Here is a 25,524-nt window from a genome sequence, read left to right on the forward strand (position 1 = left end):
AAAATCCGTGACTGAAATTCCAATCCGAAACAAAGAATTTCGGGATTTAGGGGATGGATGAAACCAAAAGCCGCTCTGCTGTCGTATCTTCAAAGGAGAAACTTAATCTCCCTCCATGTAAGTTTTTCGTCGTGCAGTCAGATTCTCTCACGTCCCAACACGCTGGCAAACTGTCAGTCGTTGATGTCGCTCTGTCTGGTTTCATTCATCTACTGTGTGTCCACTGAAGCCTGAACACATGAGCGGAGGCGGCGCCCTGCAGCAACGCACCACCTACCTCATCTCCCTCACCCTGGTCAAGGTAGAGGCTGTGGAGGAGAATGGAGGGGAGGAGGCCAAAAACAGCAACCAGGGGAAGGAGGTGGTGGAGGCCGGGCCTGGAGGAAGGGAAGGAGAAGAGGCCGGGGCCGGAGTGGAGGCTAAAGGTGAAGCACGGGCTGAGAATGGAGCTGGACAACCGCCAAAAGCTGTAGATGATGTGAAAGATGACAAGTTATTGGATGAACTTAAAGATGGAGATAAAAAGCCCCTCAGCCCCCTGAAGGATAAACCTCCACCAACTGTGGACGTCCCAAGCAAAGGGAGTGAAAAGCCCCCGTGCAACCTCTCCATCCCCTTACCTGCGGAGAGGGCAACGCTTCAGAAGACAACGTCTGCCGAGACTGACCTAACAAGAGTCCAGAAAACACCTTCAACTCCTGAGGCGAAGCAATGCAGGTCACCATCACTGACCCCAACGCCTCCAACAGAGATGGTGGAGCCGACTCGCACCCCGACCAGGACCAGCCTCCCCATCCGCCCGTTGGGGCAGCGTCCTGTGAGTCTGCTGAAGTCTCACAGCAACGTGGCCACCCGGGGTCGCGACTCCAGGGACGGAAGAGAGCGAAGCCCTACCTCGGCTCAGAGCCTGGACAGAAAGGACTGCCGGATGCCCACGCGCTCTCCGGTCCCCTGCAGGGCCTCGTGGGCCGAGGCCAGCAGGCCCGACGCATGGAGGATGGACGAAGCTCAAGCAGGAATGCCTCTGGAGATCGGAGGTAGCATGGTTGCGGTGATGAGAGACCAACCCAGAAAGGACAGGCTAAAGACGGGGTCGGCCTCCCTACCTGGGCCTCCGAACCAGACCACCAAGCCGGGACGCAAAGGTAAAAGCCGCACGCTGGACAACAGCGACCTGAACAGCCTGTCTGAAGACCTGGGGTTAGCCAGGGAGAACCAGCAGGCCCAGCAGGGGCAGCGAGGCTCCGCTAAAGACAGGAAGATGCTCAAGTTCATCAGCGGGATCTTCACAAAGAGCAGCTCGGGGGCGGCGGGGTCTTCCTCCACAGCGCCGCCGGTCTACATACAGAGAGACTCCAGTGAGGAAGAAGGTAGGGGTCGCTAACGTAACTCTAGATCTTCACATCGACTATACAACAAACCATTATCACACATGTCTTCTGTTCCTTTGCCAAACCATTATCGGACATGTCTTCTGTTCCTTTGCTAAACAGTCATCAGACATGTAGCCTCTTCATCTGTGCACAGGCATCCATTTGAAATGAGTCAGGGTGGGGTTAATGTTTTCATAAAGAACCCCCACACAGAATACATTTACAGGCTTAAGAGAAACATTATCATGAAGCCAAAACACGACAGATGACGTTCTTTGATGTGAGGGACTGACAATAGACACATCTTGGACAGTTTTAATCTAATTCCCCTCAGAGCGTGGGCAGATTTCACACCGCTGGAGGGGTAATCTCTGCACACACACACACAACACACACACACACACACACACACACACACACACACACACACACACACACACACCACACACACACACACACACACACACACACACACACACACACACACACACACACACACACACACACACACTTAAGCAGCATTCCCAGCATGGGTTTACATCTCATAATGAAGCCAAAGGGGAGAGGAGCTGGTGGCGTAATCAGGGATATATTGCAACGCTCCAGTTGATTTTTAGCCCCGGCTTTATTTTCGTAGAGAGGGAAAGACATATTTGTTCGCCCACGTCAAAAGGGGAAGTGTTCATCCACATCCTGAACATTTATAATCCTGTTTTTGATATTCCACCCACCACATGCTCTCCCGTCCTCTCAGTCATGTCTTTGTCTGGCCTCACATTTATATTCCACCATCATGTCAAATGCATGCATAAGAATCAGGAATCGTTTAGTTGCCATCTTTTTTTTTTTACCCTGCAGCGTACAACAACGCATCTCTTTCACAAACACATTTGTGAAAGAGAGAGACCAAGTGTCAGCCACTGTGTGCGTGTGTGTGTGTGTGTGTGTGTGTGTGTGTTTTATGTATTCATTCACTCATTGTGCATTCACACTGTTACACATGCAAGTAGTGAGACTAGCCCTGCTGCCTGCACACACACACACACACACACATTCACACACATACATACACACTCACTGAAGGCAGGAGGAAGTGTTGCCATGGCAACCGGCAGGACTGCTGCCTCTACTGCTGCTACAGAGGCTGATAAAACCGAAGGGTGGAGGAGGAGATGTTTTCTGTGTGTGTGTGTGTGTGTGTGTGTGTGTGTGTGTGTGTGTGTGTGTGTGTGTGTGAGATGATTGTAAAACAATTCACCCCTAACAAATGTAAGTTAGAAAATAAAATGGATAAAGGCTACAGGCGACATGTAGCATGGGAGTGGTTGCATAGTGCATCACACACGATTGGTTCGCTGCAGCGAGTGTGGATAATTAGCTTTCTGTATAAATCTGTGTGTCGAAGCAGCAGGGGGATAACGCTGTCCGACCACTTTGAGCTACAGCAGCAGGCCATAAAGGGAGCTTTGAGTCAGAGAAAGATATAGTCAACCTCTGTGTGTGTGTGTTTGTGTGTGTGTGTGTGTGTGTGTGTGTGTGTGTGTGTGTGTGTGTGTGTGTGTGTGGTAGGGCTTGCCCTTTTTCCCAGTGAGATGCCTGCTGCGGCGGCTCGTATGTAAGCCCCTTTTAGTCTTCATCTGAAGCACATCATCACCGGCTGCATCTGCTCGGTGTTGGCCTGGACGCTTCGTAGATTTAGAGGCAGTTTAATCATCATCCGTCTTTGAAGGACATTTCAGACAGTCACACCCAGCATGGCACGCAGTACAGTCTGCCAAACCTTCTGGTGTCCTCTGTTGTCTTTCTCTGTTTTACTGTGATTTGTCATTATGTTTTTTCTGTTATATTTTAACATGTTCCTCAGAGGATGAATACTACTATTTACACATGCCCTATTGTCTCGAGCACCATCAGCAGGTCCAAATGTTCTTGTATCCAGTGATACATTTCACTATGTTATTGTGGGATTGGCATTATATTTTCTACAGGCATTCATGGTTCTCAGATGTTGCCCAATATTTAGGTTTATTACTTAAATGCAGCAAAACAAGGCCTACTGACATTTCCATAACCCTCAATGACTTTGTGTTTACTGTTGTGTTAGCTTTGTCTTGGGAGTTTTGGGAGCATTTTAGCCTGCTGATTTAAGCATTTATCTCAATGCAGAATCTTGCCAACGTGGCTGTAGACTTACCAGTTATGAAGGTACATAAACCTAGCTTAAACTATTCTGGTCTAATGCTACAGTTCTGCAATAGATCCTCCTTTCCTGAAGGTTAACATGTTCAGTTTGTGTTGAAACTCTTTCTGGTTGTGTTGCTGTTATTTTGAGAGATTCTTCTATTTTGCACCTTATTTATATCAATATGAGAATGCTAAGTATAACATGTACAATTCAATGCAGCTAGACACGACACAACCTACGTCCTCCAAAATGCTTACACGGTTGAGTCAACACGTCTCTAAAACAGATTCAACAAAAACTGAACATTGTAACCTTGGAAGGGGGATTCATTGTATTGTATATTAGACTATTTGAATTTAACAAAATCTACCTTACGAACTGGCAGCTGAGTGTATGTTTTGTTCTGTCTATGAATCAGTGTTAGTGCCTCTTCAGGCTCTCTCCCTTTAATCTCGTCTGTCTCGCGCTGCAGCTGGGTGTCAGGGTGTGAGCGTCACATCACATTTGGGGGAAGGCCACCTCTCTTTGACCAGAGGGCAGCACAGCTGTGTGCAACCCAACCCCCTTGGACTGCTGTACTGTAGGATGTGCATGTGTGAGTGCAGAGCTGCAACCTGCCGGGTCGAGCAGTACGCATGTTTGGGCCAAAACCTGCAGTTCATGGAGTGATCAGTGGAGGTTGGCTCCAAAAGAAGCGAAGGTCATAGAACCCCCTGTTTAAATACACATTTTCACAGCAGAAAAACATGTTTACAGCGAGGTTCCAACTACGTTTTTTGTCTCTATAACTTATATCCCCCTTCTTGACAACTGTACGGGGGTGGATATTACTCACTTGTCTAAATTATATAACGGTTTATACATATTATTCTGGGCATGGTCGCTTTGAGGGACAGGGGGGTGCCTTCTCAGGTCGCTAGTTGCTGTCTGCGCTGCCCTCATGCTCTAGGCTGGGCTATCTTGTGATTGACAGGTCGCTACCTTTGTGTTGTGCGGTCTGTGTGCTTTCCATGTTTTCATTCAACACTTTCTAAGATTGTTTTCAGTTGATGAAAGTTAAAAGTAACATTTTGGTTGCCTAAATATGTCTTTGTCAGCTTCGTCAACCTCTCAAATAATCCATGATTCCAGCATTGGCAACACATGCCTACTCTGCAAAGCATAAGAAGCTAAGAAATCTGAGATGTTGCTAATAGTTTGGTGGGAAGTGTTATTTTCAAATTCTGGTGTTTGTTTTTTTCCTTTTCCAGAAAACTGCCTACCCTATTTTTAACAATTTTGCTAATGATGAGATTGATTAGTAGACGCCAAATATTTTGATAATGAAATAACCTTTTTAGTCATTATTTTTCTAGCAACATTGGCAAACATCCTTTTGTTCCAGCTTCTCTAATGGGATAATTTGTGTTGTGTGTATTATATAATCGTAAACTGAATCTATCCATCAGACATGTGTGGATGTCACCTAGATCTCTAGAGGAATTGGTGATGGACATCTTTCCACTATTTTATGACATTTCAAGTCAAAGGTTAATCAATGGATGAAATGATCATTAGTTTCACCTCTAGGTCATTTTAGTTCAGAGGGGAGATGCTTTACAAATCCACGCACAAGCCTTTAACTCTTTGAATGGCAACCAGTGATCTCCATGCAGTTTCCCATCATTACGGCACACGGGGAGTAAAGTGGATAACGACAAGTGTGACTGCAACTTGTAGGATCCCCGTCACGACTGAAAGGTTAAATTCATTAAGACGACCTGCGAGGCTGCACGTGTGTTTATGGCGACTGGTCACGCAGCAGCTGTATGATTTATCGCTCTCCCACAGGCCGTTATGATGGCAGCCCTTTTTACTGTACATGATCAAAATGATGAATCCGTGTCTCTGCCTCGCTGACAGTTTGTCTCTGTCTCTCTGTCTCTCTGTAGTAAATATTGCCAACAGCCAGGAGTGGAGCCTGAGCAGAACCATCCCCGAGCTCAGACTGGTGAGGAGAAAAGTGACTGTATCTGCATCTGAAACTGAAGAAATGATTGAATTTATTAAGCTGTCGATTCGACTTGTGTCGAGCTGTGCCATTTTATGAAAACAGCACACACTTGGGCATGTAGGAGTTCTCAAATGCTATGTGAAGATTGGTTACTCCTTGATGCTCAAAATATACATTTAGGCTATGAAATCAGGGCTAGTTGATTACTTTTGGTTAATATTAATAATAATAATAATAATAATTTAGTTTTAAAGTAAATTACTACTGCTAACACATCAAATTAGTTTAATTTTGTTAATTTAGAGACAATTATATATACTTTATATACATGTGGATTGTTAAATCTGTTGCAATGAGTGTACAGTAACATTAGATTGTGTATCTCAATATTTAATATGATTCTGCCTATACTTTATTAATGTGCTTTTTAATTCATGCAAAATGTCAAATACAATACATTTAGTTGTAAAAAAGTATCATTATAATGTGATATTGCTAATTTAATACTTTCTCCCCCACTGACTTTATGTTAACATAAGGATGTAGAAAACATTAAAGCATTTTATAGCTGAAACTATAGATTTGTTGCCCGGCTAAAACTGACTGAAACATATTGGATGGAGGTCTGACTGTAATATTATATTCAGCACACTGTGATCGAGCGGCTAGCTGACCGTGAATGAACTTCACGGTGTTGTATTTCCTCTCCTCTTCTCTCAGGGCATTCTGGGAAGTCTAAAAAGCGGCAAGTCAGCGCTTGTGAACAAATACATCACAGGCAGTTATGTTGCACTGGAGAAGACTGAGGGTAAGAAATATTATACACGTCTTCTATAATGTCTGTCCTTCACTGTGGTGGCAAGTAACACATTCATTTCTAAGCTAAGTATTGTAGTAAAAATGTGAGTTACTTGTACTTATTGAAGTCCTTTTTTCTCATGGTACTTTATACTTACACTTCAAAACATTGAATATTGGGGGAGATACATTTGTCCCCCTCTCCAATTATCTGACCAATTGAGTAGTACTAGGCTTTTTTACACACAAAACATATGAAAAGATACAAGCAACTAAAATGACTAGTTCATTAACCAATGGATAGAATAGAACATTTGGGCCATTGTTAATTATGACGCCATTTATTTGACTTTCTAATGTAAAGCACCTGAATACTTTTCCCAACTACTGGTCCTTTCAATAGTTTTCAATAGAGTTCAGTGCTAGTCAAAAACGGTGTTTGGTCAAATGTAATCATTTTTGTTCAGAGGTTATTACTTTGCATGTGCCTGTCATCCTCTGTTTGTCACTCTGCTGACTAACATATCCGTCACTACTCTTGTCAGGTGGCAGGTATAAGAAGGAAGTACTGGTGGACGGACAGAGTCATTTACTGCTGATCCGAGAAGAAGCTGGACCTCCTGATGCACAGGTGTGTGTGCGAGAGAGAGAAACAGAGAGTTATTGTGCAATACTGTGACACCTGCACTGTAACATCCTCCTCCTCCTCCTCCTCTTCCTCTTCCTCCCCCAGTTCAGCAGCTGGGTGGACGCAGTGATCCTGGTCTTCAGTCTGGAGAACGAGAGCAGCTTCCAGGAGCTCTACCAGCTCTACAGCCAGCTGAGCGCACACCGCAGCGACGTCCCCGTGATAGTGGTCGGCACACAAGGTCAGCAGCGTAAAGAATCCTCTGAAACAAAAGAATGACTTGGTTTCACAAAACTATGACTAAGAGTCGCTAAATAATACTTACTTTCTCAAAATAAGGATTTGATAACTCAAAATAATGTCCTAGTATCTTATCATAATTAAAAGCTTTGTCAAAATAATGACACAACAAAATATTTTGAGGTACTAAGTCAGTATTCTCAGGAAGTTTCTCTCTAAAATGACTCTATTATTATTATTATGACATTATCTTGTTTTTTTTAAGCATTTTCACACAAATTGGCCTTCCATGCATGTCAAACACATGACACTGTTCAATCAGCAACTGTTGGAGCTAGCTCGCTATAACAATTACTCTGATCCAACTATATGGTATCTTGCATAATTACTTATTTAAAAAATAAACAGTTTTGGAGTAAATAATAAACGGAAACAGATTAATTAAAACTCCTGAATAGCATGCTCAAATTATATCATATACATAAGAAGTAGTAACACATTAAGAACTGTGTACATTGCTTTAGTCAATGTAGGCTATCGTTTAACCTCTTAAGCACAGCGGTCCCCCCATTGGACCCCTCCCACCTTTTTGTTTTCGAGATAATGTCTCAGGGCTTCTTAACATTTATGAAACTATTATTGTGTAGCACCAGATTAACGGGAAGAATCTCAGCTAACTGAAGATATGAACCATTTTTACCAAAACAAAACACAAGTCTCATAAGAAGCGTCTAAATGACCCCTGAGCGAAACAATTCTAACGCACTGCGGCACACAATTCAAGATAAAAATACCCTTATTACTTATCGTAGCTGCACATACAATATAGCCGATTAAAGCTGAGACTCCACTGATTATTTAGGTATAGTATCATCACTGAGCAATCCGAACTTGCGACAGGGGAAGCAAACACAGATATCACAAGACGTACCTTTACGGAGCATTTACGGCAGATCGTCTCACCGTAGCTGTCAATTAGGTCAAAAGACGTGTTCAATGGCATTAAAACGAAAAAGAAAAAATCTACAACTGTTGATCCATAGGTTGATAATGTACCTGTGCCTTTGAAAAAATTATTTATAATCCATAATTCCATTTTTTACAAATCGGAGCGGAAAAGTTAGCTGCTAATGGTAGCCACCAGAGTGTATGCAGCTTCCGGTTTTGGTAACGCGTCACTCTCACTCCTTATTTGCTAACGTTTTGGTGTGTATATAACTTTCCCTCGATTCCATTGGCTCTAGCGGTTATAAAGAGATTTCATTCATCAAAATCGAGCAAGGGGGGCCAGAGATAGGTCAAATCCACCCAAATGACCCCAGAAGTGGTTTCTTTTTGCTAAATCTCTCTAAAAAGGTCAAATTTAACTTGTTTTGCATCAATCTTGATACAGGGTACTTATTATATGTTGTACTTTAGATTCCTAAAGCTTTTAGTCTACCCATCATCCAAGGGTAGTTTTCACTATAAGTAAAAAAGAATTTTTGGACGGACACTATAATTTACAGTTTTTTATATGTAAAATCTGAATTTTCTTTAAAATAAAAAACATCTATATTGATTCTGACTTTTCTACATCCAACTCACAGGTTTATCATTACTTTGAGAATAAAGATTATTAATTTAACCCTTTTAGAAGGGAAGATATGGTCATTTGTTCTGGGAATGTCATTTTCGAGCCTGAGACCTGAAAAACAGGCTCAGGGCTTAAGAGGTTAGGTAAAATATCAAAAATAAAAGAAGATATATTTACCCCAGTTATCAAAACGTACCTGAAAGAATGTAATCCCGTGCCTGGCTCCGGCAGTACAGAAGTGTTGGTAGTAGTGTGGGCTGATGGGAGAATGCACTCTGCAAACATGTGCATTGTGTTTGTATTTCTCCAGAAATGTTCAGACCCTTTGCAAACCTAATTATGTCATCATTATTTATTGTGATTAACAGTTTTTCTCTACTTTGATCCTGTTATCCTCCAGATAAAATCAGTAGCACCAACCCTCGTGTGATTGAGAACCAGAGAGCCAGACAGCTGTGTATCGATGTGCGTCACTCGCTGTTTTACGAGACCTGCGCCACCTACGGGTTCAACGTGGACCGAGTGTTTTCAGAGGGTGAGTTGGCTGAAATCTCTCACGCAAAACACAGAGTCAGAGGTCTGATTCAGCACGAGGAACAAAGTGTTAATGACACGTACAGTATGTTAACGTCTGCTGTGTGTCTTCCAGCTGCACAGAAGATAGTCGCTCAGAAGAAGCTGGCGGCGCTGCAGGCCTGCAAGTCTCTGCCCAACTCCCCCAGCCACTCAGGGGGCTCCACCCCGGGGTCCGCATCCTTCCCGAGCCAGGTACACATCTCTATTTTTTTAATAGCTGTAGCTAGTGCAGTAATTAATTCATCTTCATGACAAACATTTGGATCTTCTCACATGTGGAATTATAAGACACTACTGGATACCAAAAAAATCCAAAACATAATAAGCCAGCTTCTGGTAACACAAACACAAACATTTTTAAATGATACTAATGCTAATTAGTATTAAACACTAACAGATATACATATATTGGTGTACAATACTTCATTTTGATTATTCCCTTTATCTACTTCTATCCACGACGTTTTGGAGGCAGATATTGTTATTTTTATGCCCGACATATATTAGCTTACGTTCCTCAATCGGATTGTTTATACAAAATATATATGAACTAATTAGCAATCACATGTAATCATAATTATATAAGGAAGTTACAATTAGTTCCACCTTTACCAGCGACAACATTGAAGTGATGAACACATTAATTTTATATACTAAAAACACTTTCAAGTATCTTGGTGTTGATATTTTTGTACTTTTACTTTGAATGCAGGACATTCACTTGTATAAGGAATTGTCAAATAGTATTATTGCTTTTTTACTTTTTACTCAGGTCAAACATCAGAATACTTCTCGATAGGAACTGTAATGATTTAAACAGGAGGAAGTAAAGTATCCTTATACGTTCTTTTACTCAACTATGAAGCTTCCTTCAAAGCTCATCATCAATATGTATGAGCATTGTTTAGCACAGATTCACACAGATACATATTTCTAATCCCCTGACAGAAGGATGAAATAAATATTTTAAAACAATGCATTGATATAAAAGCGCTGAATACTAACACATCCAGGTGTGAAACTTGCTCTTGCTCTTTTGTTTGGGTAAACACAATCTTCTTTTGCAGTCTAGACAGATATTACATAATACCTGATCAAAATAGCACACAGATGAAAGTGATCTGCTGTTGCCATGCTGCTGTTTTCTTACTAAATTGAGCATTTTTGAAGCACCTAAAAGTACTCTGTCACCAAAGTGGCCATTTTCTGAACAGTATAATTGATATCACTGGTTTATAATCAGTGATGCATTCATGTGTCTATCATTTAATTGTGCAGCTGGTAAAGGATGAGATCCCATTAATAAGGTTTTATACTGCCAGGTATTTCCATCCATAAAGTAAAAATAGCAATAGTAGAAGTATAAAGTGGCATAACATGGAACAGTAAAAAGTAAGTAAAGTACATGTACCGCTGAAAGTAAAGCACTTGAGTACGTTTACTTGGTTACTTTAGATCACTGCTAAAGAGCCGTCTTTTTTCTGCACATTTCAGACAAATCACCTCTTGAATAAGGGTATGTAAAAAACCATGTCAAACTAAGGTATTATTTCCAGACTCAAAGTGAGAATGTGTGGCCCTCTCTCGGAGCAGAGTAAGCATTAAATCTGAGGAGGTGCCTTATAAAGTAAAAATCATCAATCAAACTGAAATCTAATTTTCCCCGGCATCTCAAAGACCGTCCATCACTTCCTGTTCATCCATCTCAGCTCCATCAATATCCCCCTCACCTCGCTCTCATTGATCTGCAGCAATCACCCTGTGGATCAGATCCCATTTGATTGTACATTTACTTCACCTGTGTTTCATCTTTCATCCCATTCTCACCCCCTCCATCTCGCCTCGTGACCTCCGCCGTCCTCCACCCCCCCCCGCTCCTCCTCCTCTCAGGCCAGTAATGGCTCGACTTGTGGCTACGCCCACTCCCTCCCCTCCACCCCCGTGATCGCTCACAGAGATCTGCGGGTGGCTCAGGGAGAGGGGGGGGTAGGAGGAAGTGTCAACTCACGCTCGCTGAAGAGCATCCCCCGCCGGCCCTCCCTCTTCAAGGTCAGTTGTCGCCCAAATGCCGAGCGTCTCACACCTCTTACTCCCCCGTCGTCTCTCACCATCATCTCACTCCATCTCACCCTCTCTGCTGTAATATTCTGCTCTTTTTAAAGCCTTTTTTTACATTTTTATTCCAGAACCGGGACTCAGATAAGAAGTCTGGTGATGGTAAAGGAGATCAGAGCAACACGAGAGGCGTCCCTATCAAACAGGTACAAAAAGACAACTGTTAATACATTTAAAAATATATATTAATGAGACTTCAGTTAGCTTGAAGCACAATCATATGCACCATCTCCCTCTTTAGTAAAACAGTGAGGAAAAGCTACTTGTTTCACCTTTTTAATGGAGGGATACAACACAACTATATATCCAGGACTTATTACTGCGCACTTAGATATAATGAATCTCCTCAGTTTGACTTAATCATTTAAGATCAGAATCAGACATCCTTTATAAGTCCCGCAGCGGGGAAATACACATTGCTAGAGCAAAGGTTACAGTTCAGATAAAAGGCAACACAAAAAAAAACAGTAAAATAGTAGACTAACATATTAAATATAGAGGCAAGCACATGCAAAGTAATTGTACACATCCATGGTAAAAAAAAAACATGTTAAAACCCAAATGTGTTGATGCTTTTGTAAACACAGGGTACTCATTTGTGCCAAGGATTTATGACCCTAACCATAGGGTCCAATAAAAATAATTCTTTTTATTTGTGGGCAGGTTAATAAATATTGAAATGATTTTCGCAGAGCACAAAACAAAGTCATTTATTCCAGTAGCCTCCTAAGGCTCTTGTCCTTGGTAGTATAAATATAGAGACTATTTTTACAGCACTGCATTGCAAGGGATTATTGTGAGTAATGGCAACTGATGAGGATATTGACAGCTTGTGTATCATCGACCATATGTGCACTTCATGGTAAAGAGCGAACGCCTGCTCTGTAACCTGCTCTCTCTATACACTAAGAGGGGCTGCACAGAGAAAACAATCATATATTTAATTCAATGATCTGCATTTCTTGTAGGGCTGTGCAATTAATCGTATTTTAATCGCAATTACGATTTTGACCTGCCACAATTACGAAAACAACATAATCGAAAAAAACAATTATTTTGCTTTGCTTGGTTGTGACAGTGCACTGCAACATATTTGATCTAATTTATTTGTATTTATCATATTTATATATGTTTAGTAGCTTGTGGACGTGCGCTACAAAATATTTGTTGATCTTGTTTATTGGTATTTATTATTTTGATATTATTTATTTAAATGTATCATTTATTTTATTTATTTTTGTATTGGTTTTTCAGTTGAATTATACGTTCAGGGTAATCAACAGTTAAAAAGATACTGTTCAAATTATTATTTGTATTTGTTTTAAAGTTCAATAAATGGATGTTTTCAAAGTCAATGAATAATCGTATTTAATAATCGTGATATCAATTATTGACCCAAATAATCGTGATTATGATTTTTGCCATAATCGCACAGCCCTAATTTCTTGGTTATTTTACGTCTGTACATCTAACATGAGCATCCAGAGACAAAACAACCTTTCTCAAGGGTGTTCTATTTATATCGAGCAAGTGCTCTTAGCTATTGTTGTCAGACTGATTTACTCTTTGAGGAAATAGTCTCTTTTATGTCGACTCTAAATATAGGCAGATTGAGATCTGGTGTGTTGTCGCTGCAGAGTGTGACCTTGCTTGTTGTTTTTGACAGAGCATCCTATGGAAGAGAAGCGGCAGCTCTCTGAATAAGGAGTGGAAGAAGAAATACGTCACGCTGTCCAACAACGGCCCGCTGTCCTACCACTCCAGCTCCAGTGTAAGAGCGGGTCGATGTGAAACACACTGTGAAGGATTCTCTGAGGGGGGGATTATATCTGAGGCTTTTTAGATTTAACTGCAGTTTCTACTTCAAAGAGACTGCAGGAACTGCTTTGAAAGTCGTACTCACTATTGATTTCTTATTTTTTATACCCAATGACATTCAGAGTGATTACGCATGTATATTGAGCATGTCATTAAGTTTCCTACACATACATTTATGTAAGTGTTGACATATTTAGGTACTTGTACTTTATACTTCTACTCCACTACAATTAAAGAACATATTGTACCTTTAAGTCCACTTCATTTATTTGCTAACTTAGATTCAGAAAAAGATAATACAAGATGAATTCATTAAACTAAGCTCCATCTTAACCAGCTGCAACACTAGAAGTAATGCATTAAAAATGATAAATACATTACTAATTATAATCCAGTAATATTATATACTGTATATTATTCAGTAATTGGACGTTGTGCCTTATGAATAATCTTACTTTAAAGGTGGGGTAGGTAATTTCGGAGAAACCAGCTCGAGTGCGCTAGAATTTGAAAATACACAACCGGAGAAAATCTGCCACTTCCTTAGAGAGCCCCTCCTCCAACACACACGAACACGCACATGACCAATGAGGGCACGAGATAAGTTTGTGCACAGATGGAAGGCTGACAGGCAGGTAGGCCATCCAGTTATTTTAGCCGGGCCGGCTAAAATGACTGGTCGTACTTTTTACAGTACTACGGCTTCCACAGATGACATTTTTTTATGGATTTTTTGTCAAAGCACTTAAGATATTCATTGCTATCGGGATGTTAAGAGCATTCCATGGAATATAACAAAAAGTGTATCTCGAGCCGGTTTCTCAAACTTACCTACCCTACCTTTAAGTATATTTTTGTGTACTCTTAATCAAGCAAGATTTTGAATGCAGGACTTTGATTTGTTACCGAGTATTTCTTCACTGTTGTATTTCTACTTTTACATACGTGAAATATACAACCGTCCCTTACCAAAAGTATTGAATAAGATTGCAGGCTAACGTATATTATATATATTAATTTATCAGTATAAAAGTAGTATAAAATGGAGAAATTCAAGTAAGTAAAGTAAAACTACCTCAAAGTTCAGTTCTTGAGTCAATGTAGTTGTGGTTTTTCTGATACTAAACAATGCAATGTCTATTTTCTTCCAGCATATCAGGCAGTAACAGCACAGTTCTGCTTACTTAGGCTACTGACTTCTGAATTAAACGTGTCATTTATAAGAGGAAGACATACTTCTTCTTTTAAAACTTGAATATTCTCACCCATCGCCTTTTCTGGGGAAAGTGTCTCATATTTGTTATATATATTCTGTGTTTCAGGACTACACGCAGAACACCCATGGAAAGGAGATCGACCTCCTGCGGGTGACGGTTAAAGTTCCCGGTAAACGTCCCCCGAGAGCGGTGGCTCCTGCGGCCCCCCCCCCCCGCCCGGCGCTGGACCCGGAGTCAACGGGCTGAGCAAGGAGCCCACCGCCGCCGAGACCACCAGTACAGGTAGATATTCTGTATAATGTGTATACAGAGCTTTGTCACTGAGGGCTGAGGGTCTGGGGTTTTCAATTTTAGTATTAGTCTGGTATCTTTCTTAAAGGTCTTTTCCGGTTATTACCTGTCCCCTTGTGTGTTATGTAGCTTTTTCTGCATGTAAACGGTCTGCAGAGTCACAAATCCTCAAAGTACACCCTGTAGCGAGTAAAACTCTAACACAGAAAAGACCTGTCTATGCTGCCCCAGAACGCCTCGTTGGAGATCTCTCTTTTTCCATTGTTTACTTCTTGGGTATAGTGACGTATTTCGGGTATAGTGACGTAACGTAACGTAACGGCTCCGCAGATTGGTCCAAATTGACCAATCCGTGGAGCCGTTACGTTACGTCTGCAGAGTCGTTACGTTTGGACCAATCCGCGGACTTCCTCACACACACTAACTCGGCGGTACGTTGCGAGGCTCGCTGCTGCGAGGAGCGGGACACTGTGAGCTGGCTCACTGGTGTGGGGTCGGCGAGACACCGTGGAACTCAGCCTGGGCACACACACAAACTCCCAGCCAGGCTGTGGGTGTGTGTGTGTTTCGGGCTGGGTTTCGCTTTGTCTCGCTGTCTCGCAGTCGGCCACTGGGCTCACAGGGAGGGGGGAGCAGGAGCTCCAACAAGCCGTTTAGGACAGAGAGTGAATACACATACTATACAGAGACGCTGTATGAGAAACCAATGTGAGTTTGGAAAATTGCACAATATACATTTATTTTAGTAGACCTCAACAATGGAATTATGATCAGTAGAAATGGCCATGACATGGGACCTTTAAGTTATATTTTTGTCAAGAATCCCACGAAAGGACCAAATCCAAAAGGTGATAGTTCAGTTAAAAATGAACTGGCACTCCTTTAGAGAAAGATACTTCTTTTGTTAAGTACTATTTTTCATTTTTAAATATAGAAAATAAACCGTAAAAAATGTTGTTCTCTTACTACAAGTTATCCATTTAACTGACTAATGTACAACTTACTAACAAAATGTGCTTATGCTAATCATATAGAGGCATTAGTAGCTAAGTTGAGACGAATTCACAAATATTCATTGTACTGTAGTAGTTTCAAGTGAAAGTTATAATGCTCCAATTACCTGTAATGTAGTATACTGTATACAATCAAATAAATATATTTTCCCAGTATTTGTTGCATTACGTTGCGTCAAAAAGCTTTAACAAATATGAATATTGTGTATAACATTATGGCATACTGTATTAAAGCTTTTCCCTTCCTCTCTGTCTCTCAGTTCCTCAGTTGTGTCCGTCCACTCTGTCTGTGGTAGAGGATCGCTCTGGGGGTCTGTCGTCTAAAAGTGGAGACCGAGGACTTCAGCGCTGCTCCTCCTCACTATCCACCAAAGCACAGAGTGTTGGTACGTTTCACAGATAATTAAAACTTTCCTCAAGTAAAAAAAAACACTTTAGCTCTCCTATGTCTGCATTTAATGCCGTTACACATACAGTATATGATTCATATTTTTTTATGTCAGACGCCATTGAAGGAGCTGCCGGTCCATTTGCTGGAAAAGACCCCGGACAGTCATCGCCCATGAGCGACAGGAAGAAGAACCGGAGGAAGAAGAGCATGAATCAGAAAGGAGACGCAGCCGTCGGGCAGGCGGAAGGTAAATCCACACAGAAGGTTCTTTAACCATTAACAGCTGCTACTGCTTAAAATGTGCCTGCTTTTAGTATTTTTCTTGTATAAATATACAAATATGAACAATCTATAGTGATATAGGGAGTTTTTTAAACAATGAATAGAAAATGAATGCATCAATGAAGCATTAATGTATATTTTTTAGGCTTTTAATTCCTGCAACTGCTATTCTAAACAAACACAATATTCACAATATTTACATAATCCTAGGCAGTTTTCCTTTTCCTAAAGCCTCTCTGTTGTGAGGGTTTACAGTAGATTAGTGTTTGTCTTCCTCTGAATGTTTCTTAACAGCTTTTTCTTAACACTTGTACTTGCTTTTCTCTGTTTCTCTTCTGTTTTCCTTTCCCTGGGCTTATCTGTCGCTCCGCAGCCAAACGCAAAATGTGGAAATTAAAGAGCTTTGGTAGCTTGAGAAACATTAATAAGACAGGTAACACGTGACGGAGCTTGTGTTGTGATTTACATACAATAACATTTCCCTTTCAGTGTCTGACATCCCCAGCTTCAGTTGTTCATTTGACTTTTTCTCCTCGTAACAACCCCAACATTTATCTTTTCTCCCCTTCCACCAAACTGCTTTTGTTTTGCATTTTCTGTTCTCCCTTCACCGACGGTGGATTCATATTAATCCATTGTAAATTACTCATCTTTTCACACATGCAAATCTTACTTGAGTGTGTTCTGCTTCCCATTAACTCGCAGATGAAGAGAACGCAGACTTCATCATCGTGTCGTTCACGGGGCAGACGTGGCACTTCGAGGCTCAGAGTCTGGAGGACCGAGACTCGTGGGTGTCGGCCATCGAGAGCCAGATCCTGGCCAGCCTGCAGTCCTGTGAGAGCGGCAGAAACAAGGTACACACGCTTTAAAAGCCCCTCCAAAAAACAACTTCCTCAATCAGTGACGGGATCCTACATAAGCACACAGCTGTTTGGCTTCTGCCAGCACTGTTAATCTAATAAAGACACAACTTGCCAGGAAAGCAGAGTTTAGAGACGCGAGCAGCCTTTAGCACTTCAGCACTTTGGCCCGACCAAAAATCGCTTTTAAATGTGCTTTATAAATAAACTTTGATTTGATTTGATTTGATTTAGAATCTGAGCATTTTGCAGCAAAATAAATATTAGTAGGCTGTGATTAGCAGATTAAGTACATCTTGCCCCATCTTTTCCCCACTGAGTCCAACTGCAGGGTAATTCGGGAATGAGGAGCAGGTGAGTATTTGTGAGTCAGGTGACTTGGACTAATAGGTCAATCTGAAGGGGCATCTGGTAGAACGGCATGTCCATATACTTCCTGGAAAATGAGCCTTGGATAAGTGGGAATGAGGCTGAAAGGAGGGACAGAGAGTCTCCAAAATCAATACCATATGATGCAGTGTCTCATTGCACACCCTACATGCCATTATACCAACATTCACATAAGGGGTTTTAGAGTATCACAGTCATTTTAGTTTTTGATGCTGTATTCATTCTTAAAAACACTGATTAGTAATTAGAAGTTGACATTCATTGATACTTTGCAGACAGATGTGCATTGTGTGTTTTAATGTTGGATGTCAAAGGGTATTCTTTTAATTTAGAAAGTGGTAGGGACATTTTGCAGAGTGTCTACCCTGAGAAAATGTAGAGATCTTCTATTGCATTTCCTGCACGTCTACACAATCAAGATATGTATGGAATTTTGTTACATGTTTTGTTGTACTTTTGGTGTTCGTATAGTTATAAATCGTGGAAATATTTCTTGCTCCTTTCTTTCAGACTTCCTCGTATTGTCTAATGTATGCTCCTTATATGCCAAAGAACATTCCTTATATGTGTAAAAGTACTTTGATTCTGATAACACAGCCCTAGTTAACATAGAGCGCAAGATAGATGTAAACAGTTTGTTCTTGTAATCTAAGTAATCGTGTGAAGAAATAAACGATTGAATGTGTGTTTGTTTGTGTTTGTGCAGGCTCGGAGGAGCAGCCAGAGTGAAGCTGTCGCGCTGCAGGCCATCCGCAACGCCAAGGGCAACAGTCAGTGTGTCGACTGTGAGGCAGCGAGTGAGTTTCAAACGTTTAAACATTTTATCTCCCGCTGCAGATTTCCTCTGGAGGATAAATGTGTCTTTTATGTTCCCCATCCAGAGCCTGCAGTTGTGATTTTACAATGTTTACATTTGCTCTACTGTGTTGGCAGAAGTACTTTTTAAAATAAGCAATATATATGCAAACAAATCGTTTTGATGAGTCGAGGTAAAAATGCAAAAGTGTCATAGGCAATAAAATATACTTAAAGGGGACCTATCATGCAAAATGCACTTTTGTACGTCTTTTATACATGAATATGTGTCCCGGGTGTGTCGGGGAACTCACCAAGTGTCAGAAAACACAACCCTCTCTCTTTTCCTCCATACCCAAATCTCTAAAAACGGGGCTGCAACGAAGCTGATACAGATTTGAAATTGTTCTGACGTCAGAAACAGGGAGCTCCGCCTACATGGGCAACTCTCCACCTATCAGGGGAATGGGGGGTTGGGCCACGGCCACGGCCATTGCCGCTCAAAAGCGCTGGAGACGCTGTAGTACATATGCCAGGCCTGTAAGTGGCGCTGTAGTCTGCCACAAAAGTAGCGAAGAAGACTTCTCACAGAATCAGCCCTTGCAAAAACAGGGCTGGAAAAGAGCAAATAGAGTGAAATGAGGCATGGCTAAAATGCATGATCTGTTTGGTATTTTGAAAAAAAAACTTCACAGACATGTTTTATATAGGTATGGCCCTACAATATATTATTCAAATATAGCATGATAGGTCCACTTTAATGTACCAAAAAGTACTCATTATGAAAACCGGCCCATTTCAGAATAACATATATTTTATAACATGGTTATAATTATTAATTTCTTCATCTCTTTAATATTTCAGCTGGCCTATTTCAATTAATTAATTCATATTTTTATAAATGCAATTGTTTTTATTATTCTGGTTAGTTTGGTTATTTCTCCTGAAGATCAATAAAGTGTTATTTATAATATTTTTGTGTTATTAATCTTAATTTGAAAAGTACATATTGTAATTAGTAACTGAAAAGGTTTCAATTGAAATGTGTTGCAGTACAAAGTATATTGTTTGCTTCTGAATTGTAGTGCAGTAGATGAATAAAGTAGCTGAAAATAGATCAAAGAAAAGTAAAATCGAAACACAGATCTGCATTTTTTTTAATGCTATTTTTTTTCTATTTGAGATGTTTACATTTTGGATTGTTTATTTATAGTCTTTTAATTTCTGTAATGTACAATGCCATGTCTTTTTATGCTGCTGCAACGCCAAACATTTCCCAAATTGGGATCAATAAAGTACTTCTTATCTTATCTTATCTTAAAAAGTAGCTATATCGTTACAATTTAAAGTCCTTCCTTCACCACTGCATCTCATTAATCTGTGTAAGTGAATGATCATTTTCTTATCATTCTTCCGCCTTGCAGACCCCACCTGGGCCAGTCTGAACCTCGGCGCTCTGATCTGCATCGAGTGCTCGGGGGTCCACCGTAACCTCGGCACTCAGCTGTCCCGCGTGCGCTCCCTGGACCTGGACGACTGGCCCGGCGAGCTCACGCAGGTCCTGGCCGCCATCGGGAACCACATGGCTAACAACATCTGGGAGAGCTGCACCCAGGGCCGGGTCAAACCCACGCCCACTGCGACACGGTGGGTAACACGAACACAGAATGTTTGATGTTTAATGCTTTTCAGACAACAACAGGCTTCAAATCCACCAAAGTACACAGATCTAAGTCAAAGTCAACTTTATTCAGTTTGTGTGTACAGACAGAGAGATCGAAATACCGTTTCCCACAATCCCAAATACAAAAATACAATATATATAAAAATATGTATAAAATATGTATATCCTATGAATACACAATCAACAGACACATACATACATACATACATATGCACACATTAAGACAAGCACAACAATCAATATATACTAAATAACAGTCACTTCAATTTATCTAATAAATAAAAGTAGAAATAGTGTCACAATTAAAGTCCTGCATTCAAACACTTACTTTAAAGGTGGGGTAGGTAAGTTTGAGAAACCGGCTCGAGATACACTATTGCGGCAATCTTTCAAACAAAGTGCCGCGAGGGACTAAACAAGAGAAAAACATTGTGGACGCGCAAAAACTCAGTCTTTCCAACAGTATGCGTTTGACCTTTTATTTTCAAAGCAAAAGTTCAATAGTCCATATCCATATGTATATTATTTTATGCGTGCGTCCATGCGTGCGTGCGTACGTGCGTGCGTGCGTGCGGTCAATAAAAATTGTCCTTCTCCAGCTCACTCCCCCTCCATCTATCACAAAGCAATAGCAGGTAAAAGCAACCTGATATAACCGCAAACGTCACCACACAAATCCTTTGACACGCCCACCACCTATAGTGACTCAAAAACATGTACCGTAATAAACACAGAAAAAATACTTCAAATGTGGCTCCTACATACACTTTTTGTTATATTCCATGGAATGCTCTTAACATCCCGATAGCAATGAATATCTTAAGTGCTTTGACAAAAACTCCATAAAAACATTTCTTCTGTGGAAGCCGTAGTACTGTAAAAAGCACGACCAATCATCTGAGCCGGCCCGGCTAAAATAACTGGATGGCCTACCTGCCTGTCAGCCTTCCATCTGTGCACAAACTTATCTCGTGCCCTCATTGGTCATGTGCACGTTTGTGTGTGTTGGAGGAGGGGCTCTGTAAGATTTTTTCCGGCTGTGTATTTTCAAATTCTAGCGCACTCGAGCTGGTTTCTCCAAAATTACCTACCCCACTATAAAGTACAAATTCAAATATTTAAAAAGATATATACTTGAAGTTCCAAAAGTACTCAAAAAATATGCCAAATTGCCTCCTTTTTCAGATGTATTTATATTATATTATTGGAATAAAGATGCATTTGTTGGCCTACATCAATGGAATAAATGGCCTCAGTTGTCATGGGAAGTGAAGAGTATTCATAAAATAAAGGATTTACAGTATAAAGATATTTAGTTTTATATCAGTAATTATTCACAATTAGTTTTAGTTGATAGAAACACTTGGTCTCATATTTGCTTACAAACCACTTAGTTATTATCTTATAGTAGCTGAATTGGGGGTCTTTCTGTTGGGGCATTAAAGTACTTGTGGGATACTCAAAAATTGTAGTTATCAAATCGTAAAAAAGCATCAGTTTGTATAACTTGTTAGCTTACTGTCCTTTCAGAAGAAGAAGTTACAATTCCTCAAATATCTACTTAAGATATGTGAATCTGTATTTGCATTTGTGTTAACAGAATCAGAAACAGAATCAGAAACAGAATCAGAAACAGAATCAGAAACAGGTTTATTACCAGGTAGGTTTACACGTACGAGGAATTTGACTTGATGTCGTGGTGCATACATAAAAGTAAAACAAAAATTAAAAAACACAGATAGAGAACTAGAAAAATGTTAAAAATAATAAAAAATATAGTAAAATATAACAGTATTTACATAGAAATGGAATGGAATAAAATATGGAATAAAAATCGGCAGTAATACAAAAAAAAAGGAAAACAGATATTGTTGTAGGCTACATTATTTGCATTAATGTAATGCATAGAGTCTTTGATGTGGCTGAGGTAAAGTGAACGATGTTAACTGTGGTCACCTCCTCCTGACTGGATCTCCTGTGTGTTTGTTTTCCCAGGGAGGAAAGAGAGTCGTGGATTCGTGCAAAGTACGAGCAGCGGTTGTTTGTCCCTCCCCAGGGGCCCCAGCACCCTGACGGAGGCATGCCGGCCTGGCTCCTCTCCGCGGTGACGGAGAGAGATCTGCCCCGGCTGCTGATCCTCCTCGCCCACAGCTCCAAGGAGCAGATCAACGCTCAGCTGAGCGACGCAGCGCCTCACTCCGCGCTGCACGCCGCCTGCCAGCTGGGAGACGTGGTCATGACCCAGCTGCTCATCTGGGTGGGTCTCCACTTCCTGTTCACATTTCAAACCTTATTTTCTGGGATCTTTACCTTGAAAGAGAGTTTAAAGGTCACTTATTATACAAAATCCACTTTTTCATGAATTTTATACATAAACATGTGTCCCCTCTGTGTAAAGAGATTCTGATCCATTTATATAAAAACCTGTCTGAAAATGAGCTGATCAGATTTTGGCCACTTTATGATGTCATAACGATGTGTTGGCTTGTGTAACCATTAGCCAATCAGCAACCAAGGTAACCCCCACCCCACCTTATCACCTGAATCTCCTCCGAGAGCACCATTGTGTTCTTTTTAACCAAATATCTCTCAGAGGGGCGTGGGAAGGGGCTCCTTATTTTCATCTAAAGCAACAGACAGAGAATCAGCACTTTTGAAACAGGGCTGAAACAGAGGGGATTATGGGATGCTGCAATGATCTGTTTGGTATTTGGAGCCAAACACTTCAGAGACATGTTTTGTATATATCTGAGACCTATATATATCTGCAGACACTAAAATCCCAAAGTTTCCTCCAGAGGTTCCTCCCACACACTCCCCCCTGCCTGAAATGCCTCCTTTGGACTCTGTGACATCACTATGTAACACTCACACCTTTATTGGCTAGCTCTCCGACACATTGTTTGTGATAGGCTAAGGGGCGGGACATCTCTAAGCTGTGTACCAATCAGAGCAGACTGGGTTCTGGTTTCAGACAGAGGGTGAAAAGAGGTGCTGCAGTACAGGCAGTGTGAGAACAATAAAGATCTTTTTGAACATTAAAGCATGGAGACATTTCCCAGTAGAGGCAGAACGTACACATATGAAACCACGGGAACTAAACTTAGTATTAAAAGTTGCACATCCCTGTGAAAGTGATGTGTAGATAAGCCAAACTAGACCGATAACGGAAAAAAATAAGGAACAACAACACAGAAAGGTACTGTTCTTCTGTGTATTAACTGCACGTCTGTCTGTATCACATGATTATTAACAGTAAATGAACCCTGTGGTTTCACCTGATCGAAACAAGTTCTTGAGTTCCTCAAAAGGTTCTCGTAACTGTTTGGACCAGTGTAGCATGGGACAAGGAGTAACCCAAACAAATCTAGAGTGGATACACATCTTATCTTATCTTATCTCTAAATAAACCTTTAAATGAGTGAATATCCTCTCTTTCTCCTCACAGTATGGAATCGATGTCAAGGCGAAAGATAACCACGGCCAGACGGCGATGAAGCTGGCCACGAAGAACGGGAGCAAAGGATGCATCGATATCTTGCTCCAGCACGGCTGCCCCAGCGACACGTCGCCCTCCACTGCCACGCCCGTCCTCTCCCGCCGCTCCAGCACCGCCAGCCTGGGCCGCACCAGCTCCAGGAAACGGGTCTCGTAGCGCGGAGGAGGAGCTGGACACGACTGCAGGACGCTCAGTGTTTTAGGGAACCTTTCAAAAAAAAAAACATGGATACTTGACAGGACTTCACCGTAGTACTAAGCATTCAAAAAGTAGTTTCTGAAGACTGAACAACATATCAAACAACTTTAAAAGCAATATTCATTCGATTTGTTGATGACTTATGTTGCTGAAATACTGTGTTGTCGTTGACCTCATTTCAAAATGACTCAAGTAGAAACTTTGTAGCTGTAACTGTAGAGCAGGAGAACTGCTTGTTTCACTTCCTCCAGAAGAAGTGCAATAATCCAACGATGAAAAGCAACAAGTTTGAGAGGTGTCGGATGACTGTCGAGGGTGCTGCTTTTATTCCAATTTGTTGTGACTGGACCAAAACAGCTCTTATTTTCTTTCGCTTTACAAATACAGTTTGTCATGTTGTTAGATATGTGTGCCTGTTGCAGCAGTTTAAAGGCTGGTTTGGCCAATATAAACCGGTTTTCAGTGACGAATCAGCTGAAATACTCCTGCTTAGACTAGAAAAATGAATGGTTTGGAATAAGAAATATGTCAGTGTTACTCTCACAGGTCAAAGATATGGCGTTTTATTATACTGTAAATGTATCTATACTACATACTTAATGTTCTCTCTGTAACGAAGACACAACTGAAAAATCAAAGACTCAATTTTGTAAATGATTTCTACTGGTAGTTTTGAAAATATGTCAAGTTTGTTTTATCATTGTCTATGTTATGATTTCTTACTATCCTACATGTCATAAAAGCATAATCCAGTAAACAAAATGCTTTTTCATAATGTGAACATGTGGGTATTTCATTTGGGATGGCCAGGCGGCAAAGAGACTTTGTTCACGTTCACGTTACTGTTGTGTAGGTCGATCCCATGAGTTTACAGTGAAGTATGAAGAGTTGCAGGTGTCATCAGTTTCTGACACTTTGTGGGTGGTGTGAGTCTCTCATGAGCTAAAGAAATGGTTACTGGGATAAAATAAACTTTTTTTAATTAGCATTATTAGGATCGTTTTTGTGTTTTATTTTGTCTCTCTTTGCCCCTATAACAACATACAGTTTATGGCGTATTCATAGCCTTAGTCGTCGAATGTATGTATATAATACATTTACTCAAGTACTATTTAAATACAAAATTGAGATATTTTGTTTTCTTCCCTTTTACCATTAAATATCTAATTCGCTTAGTTTTATTTTTTAGATTATGTCACGATTTTTAGGGGTTTGACCCTGAACTATGACAGTGCTCACGATACGCATTACAGTGCGTTGGTTGAATCGTAACAATCAGAATCACAATTTACAATTTCTATACTTCTCCTTTGTGGCATGGCAATTGTTGGTAATCTACTGTTTTTTTAAATGTAAAAAATATAGGCAGACAATAACAATGGACTTTTACTATTCTGTGTTGAACTTTCTGCTATTTTATTTAGTCTATGGTTGTATGGTTCAACTCCACTAAAACTCTTACTCAATTTAATTATTACCTTTAATTGTTTTGAATATTTAATTTGAGACTAATAATACAAAATGTAACCAACATAATATATGTATTATAATTGCAGGGCAACATTAAATGTTTTTGGTTAAATTCAGCTACAGTATAAT

The 25,524-nt window shown here is 40.7% G+C and overlaps 1 protein-coding gene across 1 annotated transcript; it reads left to right on the forward strand.

The window, feature by feature from the left end:
- The first annotated feature begins 179 nt into the window (after positions 1 to 179).
- agap2 (ArfGAP with GTPase domain, ankyrin repeat and PH domain 2) lies at positions 180 to 24,916 on the forward strand. The gene is given in 20 exon segments (XM_034131780.1): positions 180 to 1,370; positions 5,490 to 5,548; positions 6,272 to 6,359; positions 6,895 to 6,980; positions 7,083 to 7,218; positions 9,194 to 9,328; positions 9,443 to 9,561; positions 11,260 to 11,418; positions 11,556 to 11,630; positions 13,151 to 13,255; positions 14,625 to 14,727; positions 14,730 to 14,801; positions 16,084 to 16,209; positions 16,327 to 16,461; positions 16,870 to 16,929; positions 17,202 to 17,353; positions 18,456 to 18,546; positions 19,969 to 20,191; positions 22,224 to 22,485; positions 23,677 to 24,916. Coding segments are annotated over 20 exon segments (3,525 nt in total). The 5' UTR covers positions 180 to 238; the 3' UTR covers positions 23,884 to 24,916.
- The last annotated feature ends 608 nt before the right edge of the window (positions 24,917 to 25,524 follow it).

The sequence above is a fragment of the Trematomus bernacchii genome, unplaced genomic scaffold (genome assembly GCF_902827165.1).
Source record: "Trematomus bernacchii unplaced genomic scaffold, fTreBer1.1, whole genome shotgun sequence".
NCBI lineage: Eukaryota > Metazoa > Chordata > Actinopteri > Perciformes > Nototheniidae > Trematomus > Trematomus bernacchii.